This window comes from Calcarisporiella thermophila, assembly GCF_041956535.1.
Source record: "Calcarisporiella thermophila strain CBS 279.70 unplaced genomic scaffold VTP21scaffold_16, whole genome shotgun sequence".
Lineage (NCBI taxonomy): Eukaryota > Fungi > Calcarisporiellomycota > Calcarisporiellomycetes > Calcarisporiellales > Calcarisporiellaceae > Calcarisporiella > Calcarisporiella thermophila.
In genome coordinates this window covers 524,381-537,604 of record NW_027192206.1, presented here as the reverse complement: position 1 = coordinate 537,604, position 13,224 = coordinate 524,381, and the positions used below count along the sequence as shown (strand labels likewise).

The 13,224-nt window shown below is 42.0% G+C and overlaps 5 protein-coding genes across 5 annotated transcripts; 1 reads left to right on the top strand and 4 right to left on the bottom strand.

Annotated features, from left to right (window-relative positions):
- Positions 1-85: 85 nt before the first annotated feature.
- On the bottom strand, positions 86-1,616 carry VTP21DRAFT_3151 (uncharacterized protein; the record flags this gene model as incomplete). The annotated part of the gene is made up of 4 exons (XM_069393423.1): positions 86-560; positions 628-756; positions 850-1,270; positions 1,361-1,616. 4 exons carry the CDS (start codon positions 1,614-1,616, stop codon positions 86-88), a joined length of 1,281 nt encoding a protein of 426 aa, XP_069249761.1.
- Positions 1,617-2,144: 528 nt separating this feature from the next.
- On the bottom strand, positions 2,145-3,724 carry VTP21DRAFT_3150 (uncharacterized protein; the record flags this gene model as incomplete). Its single annotated transcript, XM_069393422.1, has 9 exons — positions 2,145-2,234; positions 2,299-2,480; positions 2,547-2,729; positions 2,817-3,045; positions 3,105-3,120; positions 3,184-3,304; positions 3,362-3,406; positions 3,481-3,603; positions 3,664-3,724. The coding sequence occupies 9 exons, from the start codon at positions 3,722-3,724 to the stop codon at positions 2,145-2,147; spliced, it is 1,050 nt and encodes a 349-aa protein (XP_069249760.1).
- A 290-nt stretch (positions 3,725-4,014) lies between these two features.
- VTP21DRAFT_3149 (uncharacterized protein) lies at positions 4,015-5,292 on the bottom strand (the record flags this gene model as incomplete). The annotated part of the gene is made up of 4 exons (XM_069393420.1): positions 4,015-4,568; positions 4,632-4,690; positions 4,756-4,895; positions 4,963-5,292. 4 exons carry the CDS (start codon positions 5,290-5,292, stop codon positions 4,015-4,017), a joined length of 1,083 nt encoding a protein of 360 aa, XP_069249759.1.
- A 273-nt stretch (positions 5,293-5,565) lies between these two features.
- VTP21DRAFT_3148 (uncharacterized protein) lies at positions 5,566-9,904 on the top strand (the record flags this gene model as incomplete). Its single annotated transcript, XM_069393419.1, has 21 exons — positions 5,566-5,703; positions 5,785-5,806; positions 5,863-6,095; positions 6,157-6,259; positions 6,351-6,458; positions 6,517-6,769; positions 6,836-6,962; positions 7,028-7,102; positions 7,175-7,279; positions 7,351-7,452; positions 7,517-7,673; positions 7,734-7,826; positions 7,902-8,063; positions 8,128-8,227; positions 8,297-8,552; positions 8,621-8,773; positions 8,840-9,042; positions 9,112-9,307; positions 9,376-9,407; positions 9,476-9,571; positions 9,637-9,904. 21 exons carry the CDS (start codon positions 5,566-5,568, stop codon positions 9,902-9,904), a joined length of 2,982 nt encoding a protein of 993 aa, XP_069249758.1.
- Positions 9,905-10,218: 314 nt separating this feature from the next.
- On the bottom strand, positions 10,219-13,069 carry VTP21DRAFT_3147 (uncharacterized protein; the record flags this gene model as incomplete). Its single annotated transcript, XM_069393418.1, has 6 exons — positions 10,219-10,773; positions 10,853-11,036; positions 11,102-11,562; positions 11,631-12,254; positions 12,312-12,725; positions 12,788-13,069. 6 exons carry the CDS (start codon positions 13,067-13,069, stop codon positions 10,219-10,221), a joined length of 2,520 nt encoding a protein of 839 aa, XP_069249757.1.
- Positions 13,070-13,224: the final 155 nt, after the last annotated feature.

Genomic DNA, 13,224 nt, shown 5'->3' with positions numbered 1-13,224 from the left:
CGCAGGCAAAACAAAAAGTACACAAGCGAATGGAGGGAAGGCAGCAAAACAAGAGGTAGGAGAGGGGGAGGAAGGGAAACAAAAGCTAGAGCAGGCCCGCATCAGTCAGGTTGGTTTTTGCAACAATAACATTAAGCGCAGCCACCATCATACGCATCTGCTGTGTGTCGGTTGCATGTGTCAAGTGCACGTAGATCTCTTTATCGGCATCTCTTTTCTGCGACGTAAACTGCCGCCTGAAAAAGTTGGCTATCGACTCGAAATCGTTTGAGCCCTTGTACTCTGGGAAAAACTTGCCAACCCTGATCCCGGCGTCGAGTTTCATTTGCAAGATGTCGGTTTTATTGAGGAAGAGAATCATGGCGGATTTCTTCAAGAGGGGGTGGTTGCAGATTGAGCGGAAAAGGTCGACACTGTCCGTGAGCCGATTGATGCTTGGATCCTCGGAGAGCGTTTGATCAAACGACGAGATCGCGGCAAGAAATAGAATGGCATTGCAATTGTCAAAGTAAGGGGCCCAATACTTGCGCTGGGATCGGTGGCCACCAACATCATAAATACTAAAAGCATATAATAAGATTCATTTCCTAGGCACTTCCCTGCTAAAGTAAGGAGGATGGAGCTTACATGTACGTATGTTTGTCGATAAAAAATCGATGCTCTGATACCCCCAGCGTTCGTACTCTAGCCTGTATAATATCGTCGTCCGTGGGAGTGTAGTAATCAGATGCTATCCGGTCAATTGAGTCCAAGAAACTACCAAGGGAAGAATAGAGAAAAGAGCAAGAGATGGGTATCCAGCTCACAATTGTAGTTCGCATCAATGCGAAGTGTCAGAGCAGAACTTACTGTTTTGCGGTATCTTGCAGGTCCCCCGCAAGTCCTAGTTTCCAAACATCCTTAATTCCATCATCCAACCACAGAACCTTTGCAGAACCTGCTGCATATTTAAAAACGCTGGTAATGTATTCTTCTTCCCGGGTAACTATGGACGGCGTATCGTCGAATCCGGTGGAGCTTGCGATGAATTGTCCATTCATAAAGGTGGCTTCCGGGGTGGGCTCTAGATTAAGAATGGTGTGCAGGTGATCGGCGTTCTCCGGATTCGCTAGAGGAAGCTGATTTTTGAGCATTGCAACCGCTAAGGAGCGGATGGCATTCAGGATATTGAGATAAATAATGTGTTTGAAGTGAGAGCGATCTGCAAGACCATCGCCATGTAGTAGCCGGATTTGTTTCAAGACGGTGGTTTTGCCGGATTCTGCTGCTCCTGTAGGAAAAAAATTATAAAAAAAAGGAGAGTCGCATTAGTTCTCTTGGTTTTCTCGATCATCTAAAAGTCTTCATTCATTATATTGACCTAGGATTAACATTTTTAAACTATTTTCTGAATCTTTCCGCACCCTTTCCCGATTAATCTGACGATCAATGGCTTGGCTGATTCGCTTGGCCTCTCTTCGAGGCCGAGTAGCCAAAGGATTGGGGGCATTTGGCTCGATGAGGGGGGGGAGATTAGGTTGTGCATTCGGTAACGGTGCAGATGTGCTGGTGGTAGGTGTAGGGGGGAGATCATATTGCTCAAAGTCATATTTTGTGCGGGAGATGGGACTGGACATTTTTTGGATGCTGCAGAATTAGTTAAAGACAGAGGATAGAAGAGGCGAAAGCACAAAGAGGATAAAACGAGCCTTTTGTGAAATTTCAGCAAGATTGACTAATGTTATTCTATTCTCTTAAACAGTGCGACTAAAAAACTGAACAGGAAAAAAATCGGTGGTTTGGCAATAGGAGCTGAGCCATTAAATACTTCATCAGATTGGTGAAAATTAAGAGATGCGATCATGAGGCAATCGAAACTCCGAATAGTATCACCCTTTTAGCCTTGCGGTTAGATCACGGCCTTGACATGTTTCAATATTGTACGCTCACAGAAAAAGTGACGGCTCAAGTCTTTAGCGCCTAGAGGGGTCCGTAAAATATGCCCTAAAAAGAAAATTTCTTGTAATTTGATAGAGACACAGGCTATGAGTCCAATTCTTTTCATCAAAGCAGACAGCTCTAGCCCTTAAGTGCCAAGCATGGTCCGTAAAATATATCCCAAAAAAAAGAAGCGCATGATTTTAATATAGATGCAGAATAGCAGCTTATTCCTTTTCTCCAAGGTAAACTGCTTCTCCAACGATGATGTCCTCTTGCCTCATTGGCTCGTGTCTCAAAAACCGTTGCAGCGTATCCTAAACATCACAAGTAGTCATTCTTCATTTCGTTAATTCCCAGTTATTAGCTATGCGAAGATACCATGGCACGCTCTGCGAACCTCTCTTGGCTGTCCAGGGTTGATCCAGCATAATGCGGGACCATTGCATTGTGTGGCATGGTACGCCAAGGATGGTCCTTTGGGGGGATGTGAGGATACCAAGCGTCTCCACCATACCCACGCACAATTCCGTTATGAACAGCTTCCACAAGAGCATCTCGGTCTATTAAAGTGGTCTGTCACTCTAGGCACTGTTCGGGCAAACGCCCTGTGTGTTATCATTACAAACCAACAAGAGCTCCCCTTGCCGTGTTGACGATGATTACACCACGTTTCATCGAATTAAAGAGTTGGCGATTGAAAAGTCCAAAAGTTTCCTCCGTCAATGGACAGCTGATATTGATGACATCGCATATCTCAATCAAATTGCAAAGAGTTGGGCATCTCCTTACACCCAACTCACTCTCCATACCTTTACATTAAAAGTGTATAATGAAGATGATTAATCAGCAGCGGTGAGGACCCGACGATAAGGAAGAATGTCTCCCTCAGCTCATACCAGGATCTAGGCCCTTTGGATCAAAGTATACCAGCTCCTTGCACCCAAAACCTTTCAATCTCCGTAGAACTCTGGATCCTACGCGTCCGCATCCCACCGTCCCAACAATCTTGTCCGCGATATCTTGTGAAAACGCAGCAGCTTCGTTTGGGTTCCAATCTCCACGCACGATTTGTTCATGAGCGGGGATGAAGTTACGGAGTAAAATGAGCATTGTCATAACGGCATGCTGTATAAAATGATAAACTATGTATTTGGTGTTTTTTGATTGTTATCGCTATATATTACCTCTGCAACGCTCACACTAACATATGACGCTATTCGTTAGAATATCGAAAAAAAAATAGAAAAAAAGAGAGGCACATACGAATGCGATTCTGTTATTTCAATTACTGTTATATTTGCTTTCTTTGCTGCAGTAATGTCGATTTGGTCACTTCCAATACCTGCGGTGATGATTAATTTGAGCTTCTTAGCCATAGCGATTCCTTTGAGATTCACAGTTTTAATTGCGTACAACAAAGTTTTGTAATACCTAGACTTACTTTCCGCAGTGATATGTACCGGATAATATGGCGTTGTAATTAGAACTATTGGTGTCGTAAAATGTCAGTGCATACGACAAGGCAAACGAAATTTGTAGACTCGACAAGTCTGAACAGACCATCAGTATCAGGAAGTTCTTTATCCATCACATTCCCAGCCCCCGATATATTAGACGTAACAATGTACGTGTGCATTTGATACTCGAGCCATTCTCGTAACTTTAACTCATTCTCGACGCAGCCTTCGAAATGGTCTCAGTCATTACCAATATAACAGTGGCAGTAGATAAAAATTATACTACCGAGCATATTTGGATTGTCCGAGTATTTTCCTCCTTCGTCAAGTATAGCGAGCACCTTCATTTTATATTTCTTTTCAATGTCTGGCACGTTAGAAATAATATCCAGTTTTTTGTAAATTTAGTTAACGAGAAAAACCATTTTTAAGCGAGGAATAACATGGGCATAATTTTCATTTTCCCAGAATATACTCTTCTCTTGATTTCAATTTCCGCAATCAAATTTGGTAATAGAGTTAATCTAAACATCGAAATCACTTCATGGTCGCTTTATATTTATACATGGTGGCATAAGACGTTGATCCAGTATATTAGAGCGATAGGAACATTTGCAACAAACATACGTCTACAATTCTAACTAGTTCCAGGATTCGAATCAACACCAGCCGTTTTAAGCCGTTTTCTGGCCAAATATCTCTCCCTCGCCTTTGCTGCAGAATCATCAGTAGTTTGTCTTTTTAATTTTTCTGCAAGCTCCTGCTCTTTCCTCCTTTCCTCCTCCTGCTGCTGCCTTTCATTCTCTAGTAATTGCTCTTCAATTTGCTTAGTTGCTCTTTCTTTTTCTCTTGTTCCTCTTTTATATCCTCCTCCCTTTCGGAATTCGGGTTCGGCTTGCCTTGAAGGTGGTGTAGATGGCTGGCTACTGCGCTTCGGGGGTTTGATAATGTTCAGCCCAGCTGAGAGTAGCTGGCGTTTGTCAACAATCTCTCCCTGATCATTGACAACTACAGATTTCCCTTCTCTTCTTGCGCGTTCTAATAATTCGGCTTCTTCATCACCCTTGTCTTCGGAGGGTTGCACTTTAGAAGCACTCGAAGATTTAGAGGATGGCTGAGTAGAAGTGCGCGCTGTCCTATCTAAGAAGTTGCGGTAGAAATTTGACATGTCTTTGTTCTTCAATTCATCTTCTAAGATAAAAACAAACATGTTAGTATTAATAAAAGGTAGAAGCGCGAATGATAAATATCTACCTTCTTTCTTTTTTTCTTCCTCTTCTAGTCTCTTTAACTCCTCCATCTGAGCTTTATAACTATAAAATGGAATACACGATATATCATGCTCGTATTTAGATATAATTACAAGTTAGAAACTTACGCTGGAGTCACGAAACTCTCGGTGTCGCCGAATTCCTCCTTCTCTTGTTCTCGCTCTCTCTGGATTTTCTTCTCTTCTGCCCGTAGCCGGTCTATCTGTCGTTGTTTCGCAGTAGCAAGCAGACCTTCAATGTACCTGGGCTATAAAAAATAGATCACATTCAACTAACTTGAGGTATAGCCAAATAGCAAAAATGGCAAGAGGAACCTTTTTTTCTTCATTCTCGTCAATGCCTTTTCTTCTTCTCTCTGCTTCCCGTTCTGCAGATTTGATATCATCGTATACAGCGTCGTAGTCAAATATGGTCGGATCTTCGCTCAGGGCCTTCTCATATTCTTTAGCGTCTTTTCTGCTGATTTGCTGAGTGTGCAGGGCAAGGGAACGATTGATGACTGTCTTGTAATCGGAAGGAGTCGAATCTTGTTCGTAATCATCGTCGGCGTCATCACCAAAGATCGAGGCTTTGGGTTTAGGAATGGATGTGGGCGTGCTTTTCTTTGTGATGTTTAGGCCATATTTGAACTTTGTATTGGACATTGGTTGAATATATCTAGCAAGAAAATAAATGATCAGCTAGTATTGAATCAAAGTTTTTGATAACTATGGGATATTTTATCTTCTCGGTCACGGAGCTCAAAATTTGGAATTTCTCTTTAAACGTTTAGACATCGTCCGAGGGTCATATACTGAGCTCATAGTTATTGTTTGCTCAGAAATTACCAAATTACCAGGGCTACAGCTTGTTTTACTCCAGTGTTCCTGCCTTCTTCTGCATCTCTCTATATCACTAGCCATCATCTAAGGGAATAAATGGGAGACTCGCCGTGCGGCAAGTCACGTCTCAACGATCTCTATACTGAGGCATTCAGAGCGGCTGAGTGTGCAGTCGTAAAGGATACAGCACGGAAGTATGAGGAGGCGTACAAGGGATATCTTATAGTGCTTAGGGTAAGATAGCATTGTTGAATTTCTGCTTATAACCCGGATTTTAATTGTTTTAATGCTTCTCACGAAATTTAAATGGAATAGCTTTTTACAGAAATCACTAAGGGTAACTAGTCGACATTTAGCTTGTTTAACTTTGCTCGAATTAAAATTATTGTATAGAGGAATCCGATCTGAGAAAGCGGAAGATGATTCAAGACAAATCAAAAGAGTACTCCCAACGCGCTACCAAACTCCGCGAACATCTCGCACAAAAGAATTCCCAGCCATCCCCCAAACGCTCTCCAACAACTGGTTCACCCCCTTCGGATCCTGGAGAGTTAAAACATGTTGTTGAAAAAGAGGGGGAAGTTCAAGAAAGGGAGGAGATGGAGACAGTGTTAAAGCAAGCCCAGGTAATATTTAAACCTTGTGTATTTCAAAATATCACACTGACTTTTAGGTCGTCAATATTAGACCATGTTGAATCAGGCAGTATGGTATGATCAGAGGAGAAACCATGAGCGTGCATTGACCTTTTATACGGATGCAGTGGAATATTTTTTGAGAGCATTAAAGGGTAATAAACGATATCCATTCTCTCGTTTACTCTATGTGATATCAACCCATTCCTCCTCAACCCGTTGTGTGTTGAATTTTTCTTTGTGTAGAAACTAAGGATGAAAGTATAAAGAACAGTCTCAAGTCGAGGGTGTCACAACTTCTATCTCGCGCGGAGGAGCTGAAGGGAGTTCCAACGAGATCCATGTCTTTATTGAGTATGAACTTTGAATTACAATTTTTGATTTCTTTGTCATTAATTTTTTTTTTTTGAAGCTGTACAAGCCTCCAACTCTAGTGTAAGAAGCCCTTCACCCTCTAAGCATGCCCGCTCAATCTCGAATTCTAGCGCGATATCTTTCTCTTCGACTGACAAAAATGCAGGTGCTATGTCACCTCCAGACGATTCACGACTTACCCCTGAAGAGATCGAAGTTTTACGAACCACTAGCAATATCAACGGAAAGACATATCTCCCGTGGTTAGAGATTGATTTGAATGAGACTTTTTCTTATCCAGAGCCATTCCTGTAAATTCATGATGAAAACATATGCGATAAAGTAATCACCCATGCAACTAACTCTTTGGTATCTAGAGATCCGGATGGATTTTTAAGACTCTCCGAGGAGCAAAACAACAAGTTCGGGATGTGGCAACGGCCAACACAATTTATGGAAAATCCAAAAATGATACATATGATTTCAAGCAAAAACATACTACAGGTAATCCTTCGATTGCTTGAGCAGGTTATAAAAGGCAAGAATAATGGATTTACAATATATTCTAGGACGTGGTAACGGACTGTTCATTTGTTGCTTCACTATGCGTCAGTGCTGCGTATGAAAGAACGTTCAAAAAACAGGTTTTGTTATCCTTTTCCTCTCTCGGAAACTTATCGACCTTGGCTGACAATCTTTCAAATTTTGTCGCTCAGTTGATTACCCGGTGTATTTATCCTCAAAACAAACTAGGACAACCTTGCTATAATCCCAGTGGAAAATATATGATTAAGCTTATTTTCAATGGAATTGCAAGAAAGGTGAGCCAAGTTTAACACTTTCTCTAGGCATATATGCAACAGCGTAACTCTTTTCATTTTTTAAATATTAGGTTGTGGTGGACGATTTTTTACCTGTTTCTAAGGGCGGGACGCTTATGTGTACTTATTCGACAAATAAAAATGAACTGTGGCCTAGTATTATCGAGAAGGCTGTATGTAATTTTATCCAGTTTAGTTACAATGGCCACGGAATTAATTATATTTGCATTTTTCAAGTATATGAAGCTAATGGGCGGCTATGACTTTCCTGGATCGAATCCAGGAATTGATCTCCACGCATTGACTGGGTGGATACCGGAGCATATTTTCATTCACGATCAATCCTTTAATATGGACAATCAATGGAAGCGGCTTTTGGACGGCCAACGTTACGGTATGTTGCTTGTCCATAATATACACATAATGTATATTTTACAAGCGTATATTATTATAGGTGATGCGCTTATTACAATTGCGACCGGAGAGATGGCTGCTGAAGAGGCTGAGGAATTAGGCCTAGTGCCTACCCATGCATATGCTGTTCTTGGTAATTATTTATTTTAATCCTGAAATCACTAATGCTCGTGGCTGATATTCTTGGTGCAAACTTGCTTTGCAATAGATGTCCGAGAGGTAAACGGCAAACGGCTACTCCAAGTAAAAAATCCTTGGAGTCATAAACGATGGACTGGTGCCTACAGCCACCTCGATAAAGAGAGATGGACTCCGGAACTACGTGAGGCTCTCGACTATGACCATGCTGTTGCACAGGCAGTCGATGACGGTGAGTTTTGTCGTGTCTTTTGAAAACAAAAGTTTAAATTAAGCAAAATGCAATCAAATTTTAGGGATTTTTTGGATTGATTTTGAATCGATGTGCGATAAATTCGACTCGATTCATATGAACTGGAACCCCGAGCTATTTTTGCATCGATGGACATTGCATTCGTAAATACCATATTCCATGCATTTTCTGTCGGCTATATATGCTTACAAGTTCTTATCCATATCTTGCAGAACATGGCCGGAAAGCCTCGGCCCCAAAAAAGATATCTATAACCTTGGCTATAATCCACAGTACACACTTGAAATTAATGTTTCGGATTCTAAGCCCTCTCCGATGTGGTTGCTCTTAACAAAGCACGTAACAGTGAAGGAGGAAAATCGCGATTACATTACTCTCCACGTGTACGATGGGACCGATGGAGAGCGGGTGTATTATCCAGGAAAGCCGATGATACCCGGTGTTTATGTTAATAACCCGCATATTCTTGTAAGTGCATTTGCTTTTATCACGATGCCATTTTTTTTGAACTGAATGAAAACTATTCAAATTATCAGGTTCGGTTTAATGTAAATCCTGGAGTGTCGCGATACACTGTCGTTGTCTCCCAACATGAAAAGGTGCGGTCATTACATTTTACACTTCGTGGCTACTCAATGTCGCCATTTACCCTCATGGAAGTGCCCCAAAAATATCCCAGGAAAAAAAAGGTGATCGCAAGTGAAATCCCATATATTCATTTAACATTACTGACTTTCAACCGGTACTTCAATTAGATACCGGGCAACTGGACAGAACAAACTGCAGGTGGCAACACCTCTTATCCAAGTTATATGAATAACCCTCAGTATAGGCTTTCTATTTTACCGCCCTCCGGAGAATTCAAAGACCACAGAGCGGGTCTATTGCTAATGTTGGAAGCACCGCGAACTCATGCTGTTCATGTAAAGCTTCTTCCAGGTGGAAAAAGAGTCACGAGGTATGGGAACAATTCTAAGACTGCTGCAAGGCAAAGTGTATCAGATAATTGATGCCTATTTGATTTTAGCGTGTCTACTCGAGATATTCTTGCGCAGTCGGGTGATTACCGCCATGGCTTTTGCTACTGCGAGTTAAAAGATATCAAGCCGGGAGATTACACTATTGTGCTATCAACCTTTGAGCCTGGAATGGTTGGTGGATTTATTTTGAGCATCGAATCCACCTTAAAATTTACCACAAGCGTAATCCCTTTGGAAGGAGCGGTATAGTTTCTTTGATCATTATCATCGCAAAGCGCATTGCTTACAGTTACCATTTTTGTTTGACATAGGGAATGTTTAAGCAAATCATCAAAGGAGAATGGTTAGTATAGGAAGATTCAAGGAGACTTCAAATTAGCTATTAATACGCTCCATATTCACTTTTATTAGGATCGAGGGAGTTACTGCAATGGGATGTCCAAGCAACGGAAACTATCATCGTAACCCACGATATTATCTCGAAGTGTCGGAGGTCACAACAGTCAAGTGGGTTTTCTAATTTACAGAATTATTCATTATCGTAACTCTGCCTAATCTTACATAATCTTCAGAATCCGTCTTCAAACACTCCAGCTTCGGCCTCTGCCCACAACCAATGTAACGATTTTCGAGGCACACCCGACCCAGGTGTTTGGTCGTGAGGTTGCTACCTCTGGCCCATACACCAACGTAATCCAGGGAGTAGCAACAGATAACGTACTGCTTCAGCCTGGCAAGTATGTGATTGTATTCGCAACGTGGGAGCCAGGAGTGTGTGGACCATTCCAAGCGCTCCTCTATGCGGATCGGAGGGTGAGGGCAGTACGAGCATTAGATTGAGGAGACTGGTGCTTTCCTACGCTTTCCAACGCATTTAGATTATAAAACTCTTAATATCGATGACTTCTTTTTTATCTCTCTTGCCATCGTTTTTGCTTTTGTTAAATTGCTTGTTCACTTGTTTGCTTGCCCTTGTCTTCATGTATTATTTTATTTTGAATATTTTTATTTTCTATTTTACTTTTTTTTTAGTTATTTAATGTAGCAAAATGGATTAATAAAAATATTTTAATCCATCCAAAGGGAATAAAGAAAACGAACATTAAGAAATAGATTTCTATCCAAAATCAAAATCCAATAGCTCTACCATTCTTTTATCGTTTTCCTTTTTTCCCTCCGCCTACTTTGCCTTTCGCCTTCCCTTTTCCTCCCTTAGCATTCATCTTTGCTTTTGATTTCTTTACTGCCTGCACATTGGCTCCAGCCCGTCGCTTGGTAAAGTCAGTCAATTCTGCCTCGAAGCCACCCTTCTTCGTTGCACCACCACTGCTCTGACTTACACTTCGTCCCGCACTGCTTTCCCGTACCTTTCCGATTTTTGTAGGGCGCGCTGCCTTCTTCACCGCTCTGATTGCTTTCAAGTTTCCTACACTCCGAGCCTCTGCTTTTTCCTCCTCAAGAATCTGCAATCTCCGGCGCTTTTTTCTCGAAAGTCCTGCATATTTGTCGCGTTTTACTTCCTCCCCGCGTTTACGTTTCTTATCCTCGGCCGGCTCAAATTGCGCATTGTAATGTGCTTTACCGATTTCCTTGGATTGCTGCTTTTCTTTTTCGGACTGGAACCAGGTACGAGCCGGGCGGCTATAGATTTCTGCCTCGTGTGTTAGGAGATTTTGAGATTTGCGAACCTCCATCTCTGCTTGCCGTAACTAAAATTTGTGAAAAGCAACAAGAAACCGCCATTAACTTTCTACCTACCATAATAAAATTTTAGGTGGATAGACTTACCGCCTTCTCTTCCTTCTCCTCCTGCATCACCTCACGAATTTGATCTTGCAAGGACTCGAGCTTCTCGCGGTATTTGGAGACAAGATCTGGAGACACCACTCGTTGCTTAATCTGTTCCTTGGGTGCGGATTTGACTGCCATTCGGAGCAGTTTGCGATCCCCTTCTCCGACCAATGTCACGGAGCTGGAATTAATAAATAAAATAAGTATTATAGGTCGATGACCATTTTTTAGTCCAAGCAAAATTACCGTCCAGCACGGCCAGCACGCGCAGTTCTTCCAACACGATGCAAATATTGTGCAAATTGTTGTGGCATGTTAAAGTTGATGACGGTTTCAATTCCCTTGATGTCCAGACCTCTTGAAGCCAAATCTGTAGCCAATAAATAATCCACCTGTTCATCTCTGAACTCTTCCAAAGCCTTTAGACGCTGCTCTTGTGTCAAATTTCCATGAAGTTCCGCCGCGCGTAGACCCAATAATCCAAATGCAATTTTCATCTGATGCGCTGCGGCCTTGGAACGGAAGAAAATGATTACACGGTGCTTGAATGATTTTTTGCATAGGGCCAACAGAACAGCTGCACGATCTGCCTCGCGATGCTGACGAATTCGCACGAACTCTTGAACTAGACGAGAGGCAGCAGCATTAGTAGGATCGACAAAAAGTCGTACAGGGCGATTTAGAGAGAGACGGATCAATTCGTCAACCTAATCAAAAGTAGAGTTAATTAGTGAGAGCGCAACTTAGTATACAATATATGTATTCGATAGTTTACATTATCTGTCATTGTAGCGGAGAAGAGCATCGTCTGGCGTGACTTCGGGCATGCCTTGACAATTTCGTTCAACTCTGCAGCAAAACCTTCCTCCAACATACGATCTGCTTCGTCCATTACGAGAATATCAATTTCATCTAGAGTGACACTCATTGAATTCCGAACGTGATCGATAAGACGACCAGGGGTGGCAATAATTACATCTGGCTTTTGGCGCAACTGGGCCTCTTGTGTCTTGAGAGACAGCCCACCAACGCACAAACAGAAGCCGATGTCTGTGTAGGATGCAAGTTTGACAGCGACGCTATGACATTGAATAGCTAATTCACGGGTAGGACAAAGAATCAATACGCGAGTACAGGCAGCTTGTCGTGGCCGGTAGAGTAGACGCTCAAGGATAGGTACGATGAAAGCGGCAGTTTTTCCTGAACCTGTGACCGCGCTACCGCAGATATCTTTTCCAAGTAACGCTACTGGTATCGTCTTGGCTTGAATGGAAGTGGGCTGAACAAAACCGACTTGCGTAAGCCCCTTCATAATGGGACGTGAGAGATTCATGGAGGCGAAGGATTCGTGTATTTCGTCAGGGTTCTCGGCTTCCGGTGCGAAGTATTCTTTTTTACGCTAAAATTGCAAAATAAATAAAATCGTTCGAAACGCATTTAATCGAAATTAACGCACCTCTTTTTCATATTCATCTTCCTCCTCATTTTCGTCGTCATCGTCATCGTCATCTTCATTCTCTTCGTCATCTTCATCGTCATCCTCTTCATCATCTTCTTCGTCCTCGTCTTCGTCCTCATCCTCGACTTCGTCGTTTTCCTCTTCTTCGTCACCTTCTAAATTTTCATCTTCTCCCGCTGATCCTTCCTCTTCATCCTCTTCACTATCTAAATCAACGAATTCATGAGCTTCTTCCAATTCTTCATCAGAGGCACCTCCACCAAATCCATCCGCCGCAATATCCTCATCGTCGTCATCAATAGTGGGCTCTTTGGTTGCTGTTTTATCCTGTTTCTTTTTATCATTTTTTCCCTTAGACTTATTAGAAGTTCTCTTTCTTTCAATAATTTCGTCGATATCTAATGCGGAAGTCTAGCAAAGTATTGAATGTCAAAGATAATTTAAACCTACAATAGAGTCAAAGGAGAACCTACAGTTGCTTTTTCCTTTAATAAGGCCCTAGCCTCTTTGAAATCCCATGCATGCAATGGACCAGCATGTGCGCCGCCACCAATATCAAATGTAAAGTTTGGATCTAGCCCGTCTGCATCCTCGCCCTTCTTTTTGGCGGCTTTTGACTCTTTCTTCTTTTTATTCGACTTCTTCTGGTTAGCTTCTTCGTCCTCTTCTAGATCTTCGTTTTCCTCCTCAAGATAGGGGATATCTTCCTCCTCGTCTATTGTCATTACAAAATCGTCATCTTTTTTAGCCACCATGGTTGTCGGATTCTCTCGGTTGCAGAAGAGAAGGTCAAGACAAAAAAGTGACTTTGAATTCCTTGTTTACAGACAAATTAACACTGCGACCTATTTTGTGACCTCGATTATTGAGCAGTCAAAAACGCGAACTTAGTTAACGTGGTGACTAAAAT